This window comes from Apus apus, chromosome 21 (assembly GCF_020740795.1).
Source record: "Apus apus isolate bApuApu2 chromosome 21, bApuApu2.pri.cur, whole genome shotgun sequence".
NCBI lineage: Eukaryota > Metazoa > Chordata > Aves > Apodiformes > Apodidae > Apus > Apus apus.
The window spans coordinates 7,493,671-7,513,956 of NC_067302.1; the positions used below are offsets into that span (position 1 = coordinate 7,493,671).

Genomic DNA, 20,286 nt, shown 5'->3' on the forward strand with positions numbered 1-20,286 from the left:
AGTGGTCTGGGTGTTTTGTTCAGTTACAAGATACTGATCCTTCCCAGGCCCTTGCAGAAAGATTTCACTGCTTTAGGGTAAGTAAAGTAAGGGCTTTGGGCGTCAAACCAAGAGCCTGGTCCAAGGGATGAGCTGAAGGGAAGGGTTTGGCTGTTTGGAATGTGCCTGGGAGGGAGCTGTTAGGTGACTGACCCACAGGGACACTGCCCTGCACCAGAACTGTCTGCTGCCACAGCAACCTATAACCCTGCTCACAAATTATGTCCTTTCTTAAATATTTGAGTTCAGATAGTTCCTGTCCAGTCTCTCTTTCAAGATGTGAAATGGGGTTCTTCCTGAGAAAACTCCAAACAGATCCTGGGCACCATTTTTGCTCCCCACACTTTCAAAACTGTGTAGGTTTGTCTGCCAAGGTAAATCAAAATGGATTCTCTCTTCCAGCAGGCAGCCCATTTCCCATACATCTGTGCTGCAGGGAGCCAGGTCCTGGCACCAAGTGTTTGACTGGTGCCAACTGTCTGAATGTTCCTCTGGACACTGAGCCACAGCAATACTGTGAAACACAACGATGGATGTTGGTAAGATAAAATAATTTTGGTTTCGTTCTTGGAGACGGTGCAGGTTTTTTTGCAGGTAGCTGTTGAGAGCTCTGTGGGGCTGTAGGTGTGAGCCAGCCCCGTCTGCTGAGGTGTGGTCAGTGATCAGCACCCACCAAATCCTAGAACATGTTTGTGCACGAGAGCTGGCACCTGCTTTCAGTCTCTTGTGGCCACAAGATGATAAACCACCCCACAGCTGACTGGATTTGGGCTTTTGTGGTCACGGTCCATCCAGCAAGAAGTCTTGCAGGATTTACTCCGAACATTGCTGGGTGTTGTCCCATCCCCGTCCCTGCCGCGGGCCGCTGCTGCCCCCCCTTGGGATCTTTCGCAATTGCAGAAACAAGGTCTGAACCTGCATTTTTGCATGTGTAAAAGCAGCTTTTCATCTAAGAGAAGCCAGGAAAACTCCCAAGGTGGGAAGCCTTGAGAAGAGCATCTCTTTTCTTCTTTATCTTGCATGGGCATGTGCTGCTTATTGGCAGATACAGTACGTGTGAGACAGATAAGAGATGGAATGTTTACGCCCAGGTTCTCCCAACATGCCCAAACTGCTCCAGGACACTCCAGGATGTGTCTTATTGTTCTCAGCTGCAACCCCCTTCCAACTACCAAGGCTGCAACAAACATAACATAAACAGAGAGGACAAACTTTTGTCCCACAGTTGGCTCCCCTGTTGTCTCTCCCTCTATGTGAATTTCAGTATCACCCCTGATCACACTTGGAAAGCACACTGGAAATTGAGCACGGTATGGACTCTAACCATCAGACAGGAGAAAGAAAAAAGGCGCAAACAGCTTCTCAGGTACAGAAATAATTCAGAAAGGTAAGGTTTTTCTTCTTTCCATACACTGGAAGCAAGAGTTTCTGCTGCCAGCACCCCTTCAGAACAGTCTGGCTAGCACAGTGCCTGAATTTACCCGTGTGCCTTTAGCGTTGCCTTTAACTCTCATGCTTTAAAGTTAAATATTTTGTGTAGATAAAGCAGAATGGGAAAATTAAAGACGGAGGGGGGAGTGGTTAGAAAGATGACAATTCAACTTTAACCTGCTTGAAGAGATTGCTAAACAAGCTGATCTGAAATCTCTTATGGTTTTGGAAGTGCCACGTCCAATCCTAGAGCAGCTTTCCTGTCCATGTGCTGTGCAACACATCTCCCAGTCTCTTCATTCTGACCTTGACTTTTCAAGGATTGTTCATGGTGCATATTACAAGGACATTCAGGCACCTCTTGTGGCTTCCCATTGTAAATACCAAGAGAACAAACCCTCTGCTTTATTAATCAATTAATTACATAAAATCTATTTATGGCTATCACAGGCCCACAGTAATTTATTTTAACAAAGTGCTAGGATGCAGTGAAAAAACAAACTGATACAGGGTATCAGTCCTTCTTCATAAGGAGAATCCTCTTTCTTTCTAAGCAAAGATGGTAACAATTATTTAAAGGAATGGTTAACGTTTCCGCTGAAATTTAAATTTGTAAATAGCTGGACCACTTGTTGTCTCCTTCTTCACCTTTACTTTATGAATTTTGTCCTGAAAAAAAAAAATTGAGAAAAAAATATTTGTTGGCATGTAAAAGAAAAAAGAACCCACTCTTGTATAAGAAGAAAGTCCCCATCTGGGACTGACAAGACATTAGTGAAAAATGGTCACTTTCCAGTTTAGGTGGGAATTCTACTTCTGTTTGCTCTTTCCACCTTAGAAAAGAAATGAATACATACAAAACTAGACCTAATGACTTAAACAAAACAGATTCAAAGAGCCAGAACTAAATCCCTCACCAAAAGATCTTTACGTGTCTGAATTTTCTGTGCAACAACAAACATGGCCTTTTCTCTTTCAATGCGCTGTTTCAGCAGGTCATACTGATTCTTCCTTTGCTGAGCTAATTTCTGGAGAGGAAAAAAAAGGCATCTTTAAGACAGAGGAACAATGTTCTATGGCCCATAGCTGACCTATTCTGAGGCACTTGGACCTCAAAAATGTTTTACATTCTTAAATCATCATCAATAAAGAACACTGCTTCAGTTCTGTGGCTAGATCCCAGAGAACAGTTTCAGTATCTTGATTCTCATACTAGAGATTTTCTAGTTAGGGTTTATTTCTTTATGCTTGTTTTAATCTCCTAAATACAAGCATGCAAAACCAAACTCCTAACCTAGATAGTTGCTGTGTAAGTGGCTGGAATTTCATTTTCCTAAATCCTGTGAATTTCAATGTTGAGTACAAGATAACATTTAATCCTGTAATGAAAACTCAGTTTATCTAGAGGGGTAAATATAATAATAAAATAAATACCAGAGACCAATTTCTGAAGTGCTTAGAAATTGCAGAGAGGCCTCCCAAAATGCAACTTGTTTAGTCATGTTTACCTACTGAGTGGATGGCTTTCCCAGCACAAAAATGTTATTACTGCAGGTGTGATTTAACTAATTAAATTAAGGAGAACAGATCCTAACATGCTTAAAATATGACTCAGACATTTAGAGGAGAAAACTTGTCAGTCTACAACTTGTTCAGCTGCTTTACTGACAAGTCAAACTGAGAAAGCTGGCAAGAAAAAAGGACCACCGGGTACTTATTATCTGACATCTGATTCAGAAAACAACGGGTTACAAATTTACCAATCAACAATTTTAAACAACTTTATTTTTACCTTACACCAACTCAAGCTTATAGAACTGCTCGATGTATCTCTAAACTAATTAAGAGGTATTTACAGTGTTAAAGCCAAGTGTAGCTACTTCTAGGACCAAATTGCTGTGATATTAAAAGATCAGAATCAAAGTTGACTGTTTAAGCAATTCATCCTGAAGGGTCCTGAAACACCTTAAATTAGGAAAGCCAGGAAGTGACATCCACTTGTGTGTCACCGATAAAAATTCTAAGAAAAAAGAACAACTTTGTTCTCCTCCACAACAGTCCAATGAATCCTCTTTAGAGCTTATTAGATAAAAGCTGTAAAACATTAAGAAAACCATAATACAAATAAGGGCAGCACAAAGTACCTTTAAGTGGGCAGGGTCTGTAGCTCCTCTCAGTGTCTCTCTCTGCAGCGTTGCGATGGTTGGTCGGTTGTACACTCTGCCAACGAGCTCTGGAACAGTATCCAGGTGAGTTGCGATATCAAACTCCTGAACTATAAAGAAATTTAGGAATAAACTCATGCACTTCTTAGATTAATGCTCAGCAAACCTTCCAAACATGTAGCTTAAGCACAGCCAGTGACAGAAGCTCCAGCAGAACTGAGGTCTTATCTGGTAATCAAGAGATTCCTAGAGCACTTGAATTATTACTCCTGAAAAAAATTTCTTATTTCATGTTAACAGCATAAAGAAAGCACCATAGTATTTCAAAAAGCTGACAGTAAAACATCACAGAACAAGTTTGATGATAAAACCCATTTAAAATCTTACCTTCTTTTTTTGTATCAAAAAAAAACACGTGCTTATTGGGGCTCTTCCCCTCCGCATCCAGGAGATGGAGCTCCGACTTCAGCCGCTCGATTTTCTACGGGAAAGAAAAGCTTATCTGTTCTGCAAACATCCATAAAGAGGTAAAGAATGTCTTCCTCGACTAAATTCGTGTTTGTTTCTTGAGCATCTGAACACTCTTCTGTTTAATCTTTGAAAATATATCTGGTCTATATTTATGCCATGTCTTCACAACATTTTCCAGCAGAGGTTAACAGTAATTTCCAGTATTATGCAGCCAAGTATGTACAAATCAATTTTCAAAACAGTAAGTTATCAATATGTCAGACCAAGTAGGAATGGTTACCATTAAATCAGTAGCAGAAGTATGAAGGAAAAGTCATGGCTGACTTTCTTTTATTTTTCTGCAGTGATGGAAAGTGGATCAACATTAGAGCATAAACCATTTTCAGAGGTGGGTCCCATCTCTGTTGATTGCCCACCATACTCAAACAACCCACTTCAGTAACCATAATCCTCAATTCTTCATAAAAATGAGAAGCAAGAGTACCTGTATGTCTGGAATTTACATCAGAAATTGCCCTGTTTTATAGTAATGCACAGTAGAGTTTTTATTATTCGATATACCTTTAGGTTCTACAGTCAGAGCTCCACTGACATTTTCATCTATAAATTCCAGTATGACACAAATCAGATTTCACTAAACATAAATACTGTAGCCAAAACCAAACCACAATAAAAAGAACAATTCTGAGCAAACTGGGAAGCACTAAAAAAGTGAAGTATTACCTTGGCTTCTGCCACCCTTTTCATTTCCACATACTTGATATCCTGTGTCCTCATCAGCTTCACCTGTTCAGGAGTCACTTCTTCCTTCTGCTGCTTTATGATATGAACTCCATCCTAAAACCAGACAGAACACAGCACTGATGGACAGACACCACTCTACCTAGAGTCTACCTAATGATAAAGGCAAAATAACCTTTTTGTCCTTTGCACCTCATTTTCTTTGAAGCCTTCTACAGGCACCAAACCAAATCTGCTAGTGTATTTACTAATTCATAAATTAAAAATAAAACAAGGTAGGAAAAAAAAAAAAAGTTACTCAGAGTAACATAACCCTGCTTGAAGGCAATTTTGATTCTTACCTTGAGTTCAGCGTGTATCATTTTAAAGTAGAACTCATCAGGATTCTTGTCCAGAGCTTTCTTTTGAAGTGCTCTGAGGGCATTTTGTTTCTTGTGATAGTCACTGGGGGGGGGGGGAAAAAACCACAACACAAAACAAATAAAAACCAAACCAGCAGTTAATTGTTTTCTCCATGTTCACACTCCCTGATGAGATGCTGAGTCCTTCAGTGATGCTCAGAACTTTGCAACAGGCTGCACATACAGGGCTGGACAGCAACAGCTGGCTTTAGCTTTACAGTTAATTTCTTAACAAAGCTGGAAATGAAGTGTATGACAACCGTGTACGACAGCCAGTGTTAGAGGAGAAATGAAAACGTGCTCTGCAAAGCTTACTGAGCTGCTCAGGACTCTCAGATCTTATCCAGAATCAGCCATTAAGGTTGGAAGATAACGCTGATCTGGTTTGCATTGATCACAAGAATAAGGATATTGTGACGCTCTGTCCTCCACCTTCCTTCTCCCTCCCACCGATCCACAGGGGTGTTTAACCGCCGCCCGTGATCCCGCGGTGCAGAGACCGCCCGGAGCACTGAACCCCGCGATTGCCGCTCGGACCCGGGTCCCGCTCCCACCCCACTCACTGGGCGCGGAGCCGGTAATCCTTCTTCTTCTCCAGCAGGCCCAGCTTCTTCCGTGCGGCGGGCTGTGGGGAAAGGCGCGTCAGCGCGGGCCGGGGCCGCGGCCCTACGGCGCGGCCCGGGGCGAGGGGCCCGGCCCAGCCCACTGACCTGTGCCCGCTCGCGGTGCGGACGCTGCCCTGACTTGGCGGCTTTCCTGAAGGCGGCCGACATGGCGGCGGTCGGCGGGCTCCGCGCCTGACTCGGGCCTCCCGCGGTGCCGGTAACTCTGCTCTGCCCGGTCCGGTCCCGCCCCGCGGTGCCGCCACCCGCTACCGCCCCGTCCGATCCCGCCCGGCCCCTCCCGGTGCGGCCCCGCCGGGCCCCGCGCTGCGAAACGCCGGGCGCTGCGCACGAGGCGGAAAGGGGCGGGGTCTTAGGGTCAGAGGTCGCGCGCGAGGCTCGCCGGGCGGTGGCGCCGTCTCCATGGCGACAGCGGGGGCCGGTGCGCTCCCCTCCTCCCACCCGCCGGGCCTCGCCCTTCCCCGGCGCGCGGGGCTCGGCCAGTCCGCCAGGTCCGGGCGGGACGGGCGGCAGCGGGGCCAGGGCCGGTCGTGTTGCGCTCTAGGACGGGTCCCGCCGCCGCTCGCTCTGTGCGGGGCTCGTCTGCTCTCTCTGGGGCTGGGGTCTGAGCCGCAGCCCCGGTTGCCGGTACGGGCAGGGCTCCCCGAGCTCCCCACGCGTTTCGGCGGGGGAGGGAGGAGAGCGAGGCCGGTGCCGCCGGGAGGGGGAGCCGCAGGGCAGGCGGCGGGGGGTAGATCCGCGGGTGTCCGCGGCGCCGACACTGGGTCTGTCCTGCGCGGCGGGGACGGGGACCGGGCTCTGGGCGTTCCTCCGCTGCCCGTTCGGAGGCAGAAGAGCCGCCACCGGCAGCTCGCCCGGAGCCGCCGCTCCCCCGGCCAGCGAACAGCCTCACGCCTCGACCAGCTGAGTACCGGAGACGCGGGCGGCCCCGGGGGGGCCGGCGGGGAGGTGAAGGGGTTAGCGACGGGGTCTGCCTTGGGAGGGGGTTCTGCGGCGCCACGGGGTGTAGCCCGCGGACTCGGGAACCGGCACCCACCGGCGGTCGGACCCCCTCCCACCTTCCGGAGCGCTTGTGCGGGGCGGGCACTGGGCGGCCTCCCCCAGCCCAGCCCGTCGCCCCGCCCCGGGTAGGGCCGGGCTCCGCGTCGCGGGGCCGGGAGCAGCGCGGTGCCCGCCGCCGGGGCAGCATCAGCGGGGCCGGGCTCCGAGACGCCGACCAGGTGGGTCGGGACGGGATGGGCGGGCGACGGGGGTTCGGGCTGGCGGGGGCAGCCGGTGCCGGCCACTTTGGCTGTGCAGCCCGGGGCGGGTCGGGGCGGGCATGGCCCCAGGAGGACCCCCCACGGAGGGCGGGGGTCCCTCCAGCGGTGTCCGGGATAGGACGTCCTGGTGGGACCCGGCGGGGTTCCCTGCCGTTAGCCGGGGTGTAACTGGCTCGGGGAGCTCCGCCCCGCTTTGCCCCCGGCAGCACAGCCTGCACCGTTTTATAAAAGAAGAAAAAGAAAGACAGACAAAAAGAAAGAAAAGCTTTCGGTCGTGTCTCTTTCCCAGCCTGTAAAGTTGCTTTGCTTAAACTGTGTTTTATTAAGAAAGCCCTGAAACTTTACCCACCCAATAAACTCGGAAGTACACTTAACCGAATGTGCTCAAATCTAATACAGAGAAATTTTCATCACAGCCTCAATGGTTGCTGTTTCCAGAGAATCCCAAGAGTAGGTGTGGGGAATGTCTGCTCAAAGCCTTGATTTTTTTTTTGTGTGTGTTGTGTGAGTGTTAAACAAAGACTCCAAAGTCACAGTTTGAATCTTGATATTAAAAATACTTAAGCATCTTCTCCAAATGTTATATTACTGAGCACAGTTTTGTTTCAGGGTGTTACATGTTTTCTTATGGGTAATGTTTTCTTTTTAGGTTTCCCATTCTGTTGCTATTTTGTATTTGTGGTTACATTAATCGCTTCAACTCTTTCATGAGAAGTCATGGAAATGTTGGATATACTCAATAGTTAGCCTGGGTGAAGCATGTTAGTAGGAATTACACTGCACTGGCTCAGAGGGTGATGTATGATGGTGGTTGCTTATCTTCACAGTGCAGGTTTTGATACTGAGGTTTCTAAACTTAATTTGGATTCAATGCATTCATTGTTTCCCCATTTTGAAAATCATAAAGAAATCTTCCCAAAGTGGAAGACCTGTTACAGGGACACAGGGAAGGCTGCCCTAGACCAGACCAAAGGTCTGATGAACACAGTATCCTCATGAACAGTAAGGGAAGATTATGGTGAGATTTCTTCTACCTCTCTGATTCCTCTACCAAGCGTTAGAAATCTGTGGCTCTTCTAGCTGCTATGAATGTGTGATTGTCAAATATTCCTGTACTGTTAATTTTTGAGAAGTGTTTTCTTGGGTATTTCCTTAGGAGTCTCTTGTATTTAAATATCTGCCTTTGGCATGACCAGTATTTTTTGGGTGTTCACAACGGTGTTGAAGCTGCTTCATTCCCTGAATTTGCTTTGGCACAATATGGTTTAACCTCCTGAAAGTTAGGCCATCAGCAGCACAGCAGGAAAGGGGAAGTCTGACACTTATCTTGTCCTATTTTTGTTTCATTTTCTTTCCTTTTCCTAGGATGGGGGCTGCATGGTTGCCTCCTTCTCTAGCTGGTCGCTTCCTTAGAGGCATGGAGTCATGAGCATTAGTTTAATTCTTACCCAGCTAGATCTGTAATTTTACATACTTTCAAGGCTGTTGGCATAGCATATATAGGAGACAAAAATACAGGCTGTGGTGATAGTTGAGGGCACTAATTATAGTGGATGCTCTATAGCAAAAAGTGTTTTGGAATAAGAACTCCTTAAACCTGTACCAGGGGAGTGGCAGGGACACACCAACAGGAGGCTGGTGTTTGGAAACATCCAGAATTCCCTATCAAGAAGCCCTGTGAACAGTTCCATGGTCTCAGCTTCTGCAGCACTACTGTCTGTCCATGTTGGATGTTTTTGAGGTGCCTCTTGGGGGGAAAGTCCACACATCTTCCCTTCCTGCAGAACAGCATCTGGAGAGCTGAGAAGTCACTAGTGTGGTGAAGATGAGGCTGGTTTCTTGGTCTTCCGGAGGATGGTGGGTCACTGCTGTCCTCTGTGCAGGGTTTGAAGCCATCTGCAGCACGTCTGCTGTCAGCTCTGCTTCCTGTTTATGCTGCAGCTGGGTTTTGAGTGGACTCTGACACAGCCCTGCTGTCCCAGGACAGCCAGCAAGCTGGAGGGCTCAGCTCTCCGAAACCATCATGGGTAAGGAAGGCGGGAGCCTCTTTCCTGGCCTGTGTGGTTGCCCTGATTGCATATGTGTTTTTCAGTAGGTTACCAGCTTCGGGTGGCTGTAGGCAGTGTTCACTGGTCGGTAGATTTCTGGATTTTGGATCCAGCAGCTTTAAGACAGAAGTGAACCCTTAACTGATGGAGTCAGGAAAAACTTCCCTCTGGGCAGGTTACTGAAACTCCCAGTGCTCCAACTTACGAAGCAATTGGTTCTGTTCACAGCTAGGACTTGCTGTTTTGGTTGCTTTGTGAGGTAAAATGCTTTCTACTGTGTTCCTAATTGCAGCTGAGATGATGCTGTTACACGGCCTGCTGTTTTCTGAAATGCCAGCAGGAAAATGGAATAAATTTATTCATCTTAATGCTCAAGTGATTCCCACCCCCTCTCCCTGGAAAAGGACTTTTATGGTAGTCACAGCAGTGATACACAAGATTTTCGTGGTGTCCCACTGGGGTCCTTGTTCATGTCTGTGGGATTTTCACTGTCTGCAGCTTGCAATAGGTCATGCTTGAAAAACCCTAATTGCAGCAGTAGCCTCAGGAGAGAGACGCAGATGTAAACCTTTTTGCCTCTGCCTCACCTTTTGTGTGAGAAATTTTTCCATAGTCTGTCTGTCTGGTCTGAATAAAAGCCAAACTTCTTAACTAGATAAACAGCTTCATATTTTCTTGTAACTGTTCAAGTAAGGAAAGCATTTCTTCTCTGGTGTTTAGTATTGGTATCCCTGGGTAACATCAGCTGTGCCTGGATTGCCTGTGCCCACCCTGGAGCACCCACCTGGGTCTGGCAAGAAGTGTTGTGAGTGATGTTTGTAGTTCTGCTCAGTATTCGACTCCAGAGCACAAGCTGCTGCACCTCACTCCTTAGAGGACTTGGACTATTTCTGCTGAAATAGGTGCAATTTTGATGGCCAAGCTGGAAAATTCAGAGAGAACTTGACAGTGTTTTGTCTGGTGATGTCATGAAAATAAATGTAAATATTTTACTCTGTTTAAAAAAAAAACAAACCGCTATAACAATAGACACCAGCTGCACCTAGGAAAGGGGAAAGACCAATTGTTGGGAGGCAGAGATGCTTTGCCAGTATTATTTAATCTTAAGACTCCTACTAAGAGTTTGGGATTGCTTCTGAAGGCTAGGAGACTCGAGTGTGAGGGCTGAGAGTTTGTGGGCAAAGGGGTTCACTGCCTGTGCTGTGTTGGTTTCAGGGGGACCCGGGTCCCACTACCAGCCTCGCTGCTGTGGCTTCTCTCTGTGGAGCTGCTGCAACCACCTGTTCAGCAGAGGAGGTGGCATGTCCCATGAAGGCTGATGTGTACTTTATAGACTTCGTGCAGAAGTGGTCTTTAGCTACAGCTGGAAAGAAAAACACTCCATTCTGTGAAGATATAGTTGCTGAGAAAAGTCCTTGGTCTTTGTTTCTTCTCTTCCTTCCATTTTGCTCTAGTTTTGCCAGGTGTAAAATACAATTGTCAGCAGTTTACAGGGAGGGGGAGTGTCAGTTTTCCTGTTGAAGAAAATATCAAGGGTCTGATTGTGAAAGGAAAGGGGAAATTGAAGAATGCTGTATGGTTTCCACCTTCCTGTATTTCATCCTAGCAGAGTTGCCTCTGCTGAGTGACTCACTTTGTGTCTGTTGATATTTGCTAAATGGAGGACAGTTTTAGCAAATGGTTCAGCCCTCCCTCAACAGGAGCCCACTGAGAGTATATTACTCTGTGAGCAACTGGAAAGACATCTCCATTAGAGCTCTGTTAATAGTTAATCAAGAGTTATTTAGAAATGTGTTAACACAGAATCCAAATAGCAATGGAATAAAAATCCTGAAATTTATGTTCTTGTTCTTAATGCAGTCTCGCTTTGGCTTTATTTGGCTTATGGTCATCTGACCATTGACACTAACTCATAAATTTTTGTATTTTATTGTTGCCTCTGAATATATTACAGTAGATTGTCCTAGACTTGCAAGTCACAGAATTATTTTATGTAAAGTATTTTGAATTTCTCAACCCTACACCCTTCTGGTTTGTCTCATTGCTGGATTAAAGTTTGTTGCTGTTTGTGTCCAACCTACCCAGTGCCAGTTCTGTTCGGGAATACAAATTATCTTCCAGCACCAACCTGGCGGCTGATGCCAAGAACATAATCTTCAGTGCTTCCCAACTTAGTTTTGAATGTCGGAGCTGGAAGCCGGAGGAATGTGCTGTATCTAACCTGGAGCTCTTAGCAGCCTCCAATGTCATAAATCCAGTGAGTGGAGAAGCCAATGCAGGTGCCTGGACAGCTGGAGCTGTTTTCTCTACACACAAGGGGGAAAGGGACCTCTGAATAGCTCAAGGAAATTCTCTGTTGTTGGAACAGCCACGGATCTGCTTTCCTAGTGCTTCCTTCAGCACATGTTACACTTGACCCTGTCAGTACTAAACACCAATAGGAGTCAAGTCATTGTCCCCAGTGGCAGATTAAACTGCTTGGCCATTGTTGAGAGTCCAAGATTTTCCTCTCTCACCCTGTTTAAATGACTCTTGGATGTGCAGCCAAAGTAAACATGAGCTAATAAAAAAAAATTAGAGATAAGAGATACAGACTAGCTGTTGTGGACTACACAGGCATGCTGTAGCACAAAGACGTGTGAGTTGTGCTTGCATCTCTTCTGCTCTAATTCTGAAGCTATATTACCTGAAAAAGAGGTGGTACAGATCAAGTATAACTTCCTTTCTGTTGTATTATTTGAACGGCATTTATGTGTATCTTTTGAATAAGAAAGGGATCTGTCAGGCTGCTGAGGATCTAGGTCCTGCCAGTGTGCAAACTCCAGGTGTGCATTTCCTCACTTGAGAGCTGGAAGTGCTGTGGCAGCCATGCAGCTTTGGAATACTTTCCTGTATTTCCCCACAGTCCATTTCCTTCTTGGCAAGAAATGTGTTTTCAATTGACTTTTTACTTCTTCATTTACTCAGTAAACAGCCTCTGAAGGCCGTTGCTGTAAGATAACATTGAGATCAGTGGTCTGCAGGGGGCTGTAAGGAGGTCAGATATCAACGTGGCTATCAGGAGTGCCTAAACGTAAAGGAAATAATGAGATTGGGAGAGGATCACAAACCTTTCTGTGTATTAAGCCATGATGGAGTGACAGGGATTGGACTGTTCCTGTACTCCTGTGATGCAGTGCTGTTGGATATTGTGTTATGTTACAAAAGAGGCTGAAGTGAATAGCTGGAGAACCCTTTTGCAGTGGCTTTCCTCCTTGTCCTGGCCTTGGCATGCCCTGGGCTCCAGCTCCATCGTGCAGTCCTGCACTCTGTCCTCCCGCCTCCTCTGCAGTGCAATGGCAAGTGGAGATCAAAAGGTATAGAGAAACTGAGGACTGGGAGTATGATATGCCATTGCAAGCAGGCAGCAAGGGCAACAAAGATGATTGGGGGCCTGGAGCACCTCCCTTATGGGGAAAGGCTGAGAGAGTTGGGACTGTTTAGCTTGGAGAAGAGGAGGGTGAGAGGAGACCTTATTAATGCCAGACTCTTCTCAGTAGTTCCCAGTGACAGGACGAGGGGCAACAGGCACAGGCTGGAAGGTGACAAAGCACTGGAACAGGCTGCCCAGGGAGGCTGTGGAGTCCCCTTCTCTGAAAGTATTCAGAACTCCCCTGGATGCAGTCCTGGATAATGTGCTCTAGGGAATCCTGCTTTAGCAGGGAAATTGGACTGGATGATCTCTAAGGGTCCCTTCCAAGTCTTGACAATTCTGTGATTCTGTGATTACAGGATTAAAGGCTGCTAGGCAATAATTACCATAAACGAGGCAGACAAGTCCAGATCTAGGAACAGTTTCTCCTCTTTCATCCCAAGCCAGTCATGGCTCATGCTGACAGCACACCTGGAAGTGAGGTAACCCAACACTCTGCCCACGTTGTTCAGATTAGCTGGTGCTTGGGTACAGACGGAGCATGTGTTTGCACTGCTCCTGGGCAACCTTTGTTCTCTGGCAGCCAGGAAGCCTTACTGATGAAATGAGACAAGGCTGGGTGCTGCTTCTCTTCCTTTCTCAGGAAGGACGCTCCTAAGCCACCTGTGGTGTGACTTTCCTGAGAAATAACCTTCCAGATGTGGAGATCTTGCTACTATTGAAGTATGAGGAGGAAATACTTTCAGTGCTGTCTGAACATGTTATTTAGGTCAGTTGCAAGGAAGATGGCAACATGAATCAGGAGTTGAAAGAGGAGGAAAGCCATTAGACAGCACCTTGACATCCCCTGCCAGTGTAGGATTTTTCCCTGCCAGTGCAGAAGCACAGTTAGAGATCACATTAATTGTCTTCTGTGTTCTCTGTACACTCCTGTAGCTATGGGTATCTGTAATTAAAATTAAAGAGAAGACTGCAAACAAAAGCCTTGTCACTCTGCATGCAGTCTACCTATTTCCTGCTGTATTTACTCATCTCTCTGAAACAGAGAGACAGAGCAAGGTCTCCTCCTTATCATTCTGGAAGACAAGATACATCAGAATAACTGCTCTTAACTGCATCCATTTTGAGTGAATGAGTCTCCAGAAGATTTTCTGAAGGCAGAGTAATCACAGTTTTGTGGCAACTGCTTGCTGGTGGAGTGTTGGCCAAAATAGCTGGGCTGATTATCCCACCAGGTAATCGTCCAGCTGTGCCTGGTGTGTACCGAGGAGCACGAGGGGTCATGGGGAGTAAAGCAAAGCTGGATGTTGGGCTGAAGGGTGATGGTGGGAAACCTTCTCAAAACCTCCTGCTGGGCAGAGCTTTGTCGAGCACTCTGTTACCCTTCCCAGAGGAAGCAGCCTAAATTTACCCATTGCTCTGTAGAGACCTGTAGGCTGAAACAAATTATTCTTACACAGTAGAAAACATTGGGACCAACCTTAACTGATGAAGCAATTTGGCAGCTTTTAGCCTCAAGGTCCCTAGTCCCTCAGGGCTTTCCAGCGTAATGGCTTGGGTCGGTTTCCCAGAAAGATTCTCTTGGATATGTGCTATTGGCAAAACTCTGGCTCATTACTGGCCATTTTATTTTTCCAAGAGCCAGTTCTTGTTAGCTTCATTCTCACAGTATTGTTTTCTTTCTAGAAGAAGCTTTTGCTGGCTCTCCTAAACTATCTCATGGGAATTGCTTACTAGCTTAGTTTTGTGTTTTTTTTGTTTTGTTTTGACCCAAAGCTGTGCAGTGATCCCCTCTGTAACACTGCCAACATCATTTCCAGTCTCTTCTAAGTGTATGTTTTGCAATAACATCTAAACTCTTGGCTCCAAATAACTGCTTTAGAGAGAGATTAGTATCTCTTAACAAAGTATTTGAGAAGCAAATAGTGAGAACAAAAGCAGTATCTTGAGAAGCATGTAAGACTCTCTTTACCTTTCCCAAAAGCCTCAGCCTGGACTTCAGCACTGAGCTAGCAGATGGCAGAAATCAGGGTGGACTTTAGCTTGCATAGTCTTCTGCCCAGGCACTGTGTTTGCTGGAAACCTGCTCTGCACATTGTTGCCATCTGGGCTTGACTGTACTATTCTTATAATCTCCAGGGAGCCTTCTTTAGCAGAGCTCATTGCTGATGGAAGTCCTCTTTGGCTGACCTTGCACAGAGGCTAGTATTAGCAGTGTGGGGGTTTGAGATTTGACAGCAGTGTTCTTCAGAGGAAGAAAACTGGCTTGGGAAATGTTTTGTCCTGGTTGGGAGAGAAGCTATGCCGCTTGCCAGCTGTGTTCTCCAGGTATCCAGCTGGGGATGCAGTATGAAGCTAGAGAGTGAGGAGATCAATATTAACATTTTCCAAACTTCAGGAGAAAGTGCTACAGAAGCGCAAAGGCCTTCACAAAATCAACAGAAAAATTGCCTTTTTCTTTAGGTGGGACAAGTAGATGTAGAGGTGGGAAGTTGCATAAGGCCATTCAGGAAACCAGCAGCAGTGGTGGGAGCATTCCCCCATCTTCTGATATTAAAAAGCTCCTCCTTGGTTTGCATCAGTGCACGTCTGGGGGGCTGTGTTTGATCTGCAGAAATGAAGACTGATAGAGAATAGGCATCTCTGGAAGTGAAATTTCTCTCCTAATTAGCACATTGCTCAATTTGGGTTGCAGGTGAGATGAGTTTCAGTTGCTCCATGTGTTTTTATGAGTTTGTTTGTTGTTAGTGCCTAACTAACAGATTAGTGCACAGATTTCAGCATCTACCTGGGACTAAATAGCACCAGGATTAAATGTATTTGCTTTTGCTAAGGCTATGGCTACAGAGTTTTGTCTCAGAATAGCAAAAATGTGTAAAGCTGATGCTCTGCTGAATGTTAAATGAGCCTATCTACACTTATATTTCTATCTTAATTGATTCTTCCTTTGTACTGCAGTAGTATCATAGATCTGGAGGCTGCAAATCTTAATTAAATTTGTGCAAAATGGCTCTGGGGCAGTCTCTGCTTGGGAATCTTTGTTGTTATCCTTGTAAATATAAAAACTGATCCACCAGACTACAATAATGCAATCAGAATGGATTTTCTGGATATGTTTTCTAATCCCTCTGAAATATGACTTAAAATGTGTATTCAAATATCTTCTGTCACACAGGCAGAATGAGAGCTCCAAACAGTGTGAATAACTGCTCTTGACTGCACTGTTCACCAAAGCAGTAGCTAAGTTTTGGATCCTGTATGTTCTGACCTGCCTGAGTCACAGGTTGTCCGTTTGCACCAGCTGCTGCCGTGTCCTGTAAAATTTCCTGCATTGCTTTTTAAAGATTTATATATGCAGGGACAAAAAGTAGATCATAAGACTCATGTGCACTCTGAAGATCCTTTCCTGATACCACATGCTCTGTAGCCACCTTTTCCTCTGAGCTCTTTTCCGCTGGCATCATCTCTCCATGCTGTTCCAAGGTTTTTACCTTTATTTGCATGAATGAGCCTGGAGTTGCGCTGTTCTCTTTCCTTTGGCAGGGCAGGCGGTTGAGATGTGTTGAACCTGGAGCTGAGATTCTCAGGATTGTGAGGGAGCTGACTAACAAGTGGCTGCTTACAGGGGCAGGGATGAGATTCAGGTGTAGAGGTCCTGACAGGTGGCAGAATCTTGATCTGAATCTAAATGAATGGCTGCTTTTCAGAGGAACTGACCTGACTTTGCCTGAAATCAAACAAACGGATGGAGAGGTGCACAGCACCCCTGAATTGAGATGCCAAGATACAGGCTGCCAAATACAAAAACAAGAACAAACCCCAGATCCCTCCCAACCTCTGTTGCTGGGCTGTAAAAGAGGCTGTATCTCAGGTGTGTCAGGTGTGGAAGGGTATGTCCCAGCCTGAGCAGGCAGTCCCATGGCTGTGCTGTCCTCCGGGGAGCAGGATGTCCGTGTTTCTGTTTGCACTGTGCATCTTGCAATGTGTTCACTTCTAAACCCACTGCTCTCTGCTCCAGACACATCTGTGATGGATTGTTGAGCACCCACTTGTCTTCTGCTCCCTCCTGCTTGTTCCAGTCCATCCATAGTGAAAAGTCTCACTCTTTCCTTGGCCATTGGCACACTCCACCTGTGCACCAGTTGGAGCTCACTGGAGGCTACTTGTGATCCAAGCTCCCAGGAGAGTTGATGTGACAGTCCCAAAGAAGTTACTCTCCATGTCTGTCCCCTTGCAGCTTTGTCTGTTCTCTCCAGGCATACGGGACAGCTGCCTCCTGCAGCCTCCTCAGCCACGCTCTTGAGAAATCTCAGTGGAGAGTCAGACCTGGCAGATGGAGGCTGTTACCTCATTCCACAAAAATGCTTTGTTATTGAGAAAATGGAAACTGTCTGAGGTTTGGGAGCTGAATGGAGTCATTGGTGTCTTTTTTAACCGCAGTTTGGTGGTGACTGCTGAAAGTTCCCTTCTTGAGTGTTCCCTTTTCCTACACCCATAATCTTCATGTCATCAGAGAGCTGCAATGATTTAACTCATAAGCTGAGCAAATGCTGGATACTGTTGCATACTCTGCAGAAACTTTGCTAAAATCTCAGTGCATTCCAGCAAAAGAAAAATGCCTCACCAATAAATATCCCTTTGCCAACTTTTGGCCAGATAAGTGATCCCTATGGAGACTAAGCCAGATTCAACTTTTATTTTACAATCTCAGCTGTGCCTCTTGTTGACTTGATTTTTAAAAAGCTGCAGAACTTCATGGAGAGAACAGACATGCATGGAGGCTTACATTTTGTAATTCTGTAACACAGGTATCTGAATCCCAGTTATGAAGAGAAATTTCTTTTAATCAGTAATTTTTAGAAGTAGATTTCAGCACTGGGAATTTGGGAGCATAGGAGAAAATAAAAGTAGGAGCTGAACTGCTTGCAAGCTGGTGTTCATATACTGTGAATAATGACTTGAGTTAGTACAGAAGAGTATTAACCTAAATAGAAGTCTTGTTTTACTGAGCAGATATTTGTATGCACTTGTGAAGCTGGCATCAGATTCCTCTTGCTGAGAATGTTGCATGAGCATCATTCACTAAGAACCCTGATAGAGCTGAAAGCAGCAGGGTTAGCTTTTTGGAAAGAAAACAAACACTGTATGTATTTTTAAACTAATTAATCTTAGTGGGCCAAATTAATGTCTTCCAGCTGCTACAGATGTTTTTACATGACTAAATATTTTGGTGCATAGAAAAACCAAGAATACTGGAAATGCAAGATACTAAATATTTAACTATTACCCTGGAATGTAAATATGGCCTTGAGATTTTGAGTTTGTTTACCCAAATTTTATTTGTTCACTTAGAATCTCATCAGTTAATATGGTTCTGATCTTGTTATCTGTGAATAATACTGACTACTCAGCATCTTCTCCAAATTTCTTAAAAAATCAGAGTGGGTTTCAGTAACGGGAATTTGCTTAACTGGAGAAATAATCCCAGCTGTTTCAGGCAGAACCTGGGATCAGTATTTCAGCTGTAATGAACTGTTTCCGTTCTAGATCCCTGCTTTCTGTGGGCTTACAGTGTAACCATAAAAATCCTTTCCAGGCTCAGCTCTGCCTCCTGAGGTCTTTGGGAGAATTTTAATATAAAGTGCAAATTGTAAGAAAAACTAGCAGTTGATTTTCAAGTGCATCTTACCAGTTTAGAGCCCATTCTGGACACATTTTGCTCCTGCAACTGGAAAGCGACTTTATTTCTTGACTGTTCCAAGCCCATAGGATTTCCCTCATGTGAGTATCAGAGGTCAGGTAATTTCAGTTGTACTTCAATTATTTGTGGCTGCAGATGATGCCGTATTTCTGCTAGAACAGTGTGTCTGCTAACTCAGTACTGCCTGGGAAAAAAAAGTCTGTTTTTTAAGGCTCTTCTAATGAAGCAAAATAAATAGACTTTTCAGACATTTTATAGTATTGTTCTAACTTCATTGTGGCTGAAGGCAGAATCACAGAACTATTTAGGTTGGAAAAGACCTTGAAGATGATCATGTCCAACTGTAAAGACAAAAATTCCCATTTGGCGTCCACATCTGATGGTAGTATTCCTAGATATTGCCTAGGATGTGGTGATGGCGAAGAAAGAACAGCAACAAAACCCAGTGGCTCCTGAGCTGTCCCCCAGTGCAAGGACTGCTTTGTGATCCGATGACCCAGCCTGAGCTTCTGACTTTGGCCAGGCTTCCAACTTCACTTTGGAACTCTGCTGCCCACATTTAGGGAAAACATTGCTTTTTGTATTCTTAAGAACTAACACAGTTTGAACTGGGGGGAAGCTCTTGGTGCTGCACCACCCCGGGGCCTTCTTCCAGCTTAGCGTGCTCACTTTTAAAGCCCAAAGTTCAAATAGTAGGAGCGACCAGCAAGGCCAAAAGACTGAGAGTCTGGATTAACTGTACTTTGTGTCTGCACAGTCCTGTGTCTGTCATAGCATGGTCTGGGTTGGAAAGGACCTTAAAGATCATGTCCTTCTCTCCCTTCTCTTCCTTTCCCCCTGCTTCTCCCAGAGTTCAGTTTGTGGAATCTGTTTGTGCGTAGGTTTATGACACGCATTAGTGGGTGTCACAGTTTCCAGGCTGACAGGGATATGTGCTACATCTCAGGAGAAGAAAGATGGGCAGAGACTTGGGTCTTAGTTCCATTTTTAGTTCTACCGGGCTTGCCTTGTGCCAAAACCTTCTGAGGTGCAAATCCCAGGACAGAGATAAACTAACCCTGCCCTGCAGGTATTATAAATGTAAATAATGCTTTTGCTGGTGACAGCTGTCAGGGAATCGAGGAAGCAACAATCCTATGGGATGTCTGATCTGTGGAAACTTGAGTGCTCTTGCATTTATGGTCTGGCACTGGATCATCATATATATTGTGTTACTTGCAGTAGAGGTTCAGGGAGCCAAAGCACTTTCCAAGTAGAGAAACTAATCTTTAGTTTGTGTCCTTGAATGAGGATTAGTTATTCTCATATGCCTCTTTTCTCAGCACCTGGAAATCTTCAAATAGAAAAGTCAATGCTTACATTTTAAGGCATATCAGTGGCTACCTTTAACTCGGTGAACACCATATATCAAGGAAGGTGCTGTAATGCATAACTCAGAGGGTTCTGGAATATGTAGTGGTACTCACTGAAGAGTGATTAAAAGCAAAAAGTACACTGTGTTGCATGTAACGCGGCCAAGAGAAGTTTTATTTCTAGTAGTTCTCAACCCTATGCAAGGATGTGTAACTCTTAGGAAGATTAAATCTGGCCCGCTGTGCTTGTGTAGATGTTCTGGATGTGTTGTTTTGGAGAGCCTGAAAAGCTGCATGGAAAATCACAAATGCACTTCAGGTTGGTGGAGGTGTTGGACCATATGCACAGACTGTATCATGCTTCATGCTCTGAAACAATGACTCAACTAAGGAATGCTGAGGTAAGTGCCTTCAGATCCTTGATAGCTTCAAGTTTTTACTTTAGAAGACAACACAAAGCAGAATATTGAGTAAGAGTGGAAGAGAACAATCTAGAGATTTTTTAATAACTGGGCCCCAAGTTGATAATGCTGTTTGAATAACACTGACCCTTCCCAGTGGAAATCAACCATTTCTGCTGCTCACCTCATTAGCACCTGACTTGGTAAATCAGGCTAGTAATGGGATTCAGAAGCTTTTC

At 45.5% G+C, this 20,286-nt stretch overlaps 2 protein-coding genes across 9 annotated transcripts in view; one reads left to right on the plus strand and one right to left on the minus strand.

Moving 5' to 3' along the window:
- Positions 1 to 1,844: 1,844 nt before the first annotated feature.
- Positions 1,845 to 6,219, minus strand: UTP11 (UTP11 small subunit processome component). Its single transcript, XM_051637951.1, has 8 exons — positions 5,959 to 6,219; positions 5,812 to 5,873; positions 5,189 to 5,291; positions 4,830 to 4,943; positions 4,023 to 4,116; positions 3,615 to 3,745; positions 2,388 to 2,498; positions 1,845 to 2,139 (listed from the first exon to the last, which is right to left on the minus strand). Exons 1-8 carry the CDS (start codon positions 6,019 to 6,021, stop codon positions 2,056 to 2,058), a joined length of 762 nt encoding a protein of 253 aa, XP_051493911.1. The 5' UTR covers positions 6,022 to 6,219; the 3' UTR covers positions 1,845 to 2,055.
- Positions 6,220 to 6,343: 124 nt separating this feature from the next.
- FHL3 (four and a half LIM domains 3) overlaps positions 6,344 to 20,286 on the plus strand; it is a 28,478-nt gene continuing 14,535 nt past the window's right edge. For 2 of the 8 annotated variants that reach the window (XM_051637940.1, XM_051637941.1), the window contains exon 1: positions 8,814 to 9,160. In XM_051637940.1, the coding sequence (XP_051493900.1) occupies positions 9,157 to 9,160 (4 nt within the window). In that variant the 5' untranslated portion in view covers positions 8,814 to 9,156. Of the gene's footprint in view, positions 6,363 to 6,672; positions 6,774 to 6,960; positions 7,092 to 8,813; positions 9,161 to 19,543; positions 20,048 to 20,286 lie in introns of those variants that run through there. The other 6 variants (XM_051637942.1, XM_051637944.1, XM_051637947.1 and 3 more) reach the window with 5 other exon arrangements.

Excerpts from the sequence above, each read along its gene's own strand:
- UTP11 (XM_051637951.1), bottom strand. The coding sequence starts at position 6,021 with ATGTCGGCCGCCTTCAGGAAAGCCGCCAAGTCAGGGCAGCGTCCGCAC. Across the intron at positions 5,874-5,958 it reads CGCACCGCGAGCGGGCACAG|CCCGCCGCACGGAAGAAGCT; the intron begins GTCAGTGGGCTG and ends CTTTCCCCACAG. Across the intron at positions 5,292-5,811 it reads GATTACCGGCTCCGCGCCCA|TGACTATCACAAGAAACAAA; the intron begins GTGAGTGGGGTG and ends CCCCCCCCCCAG.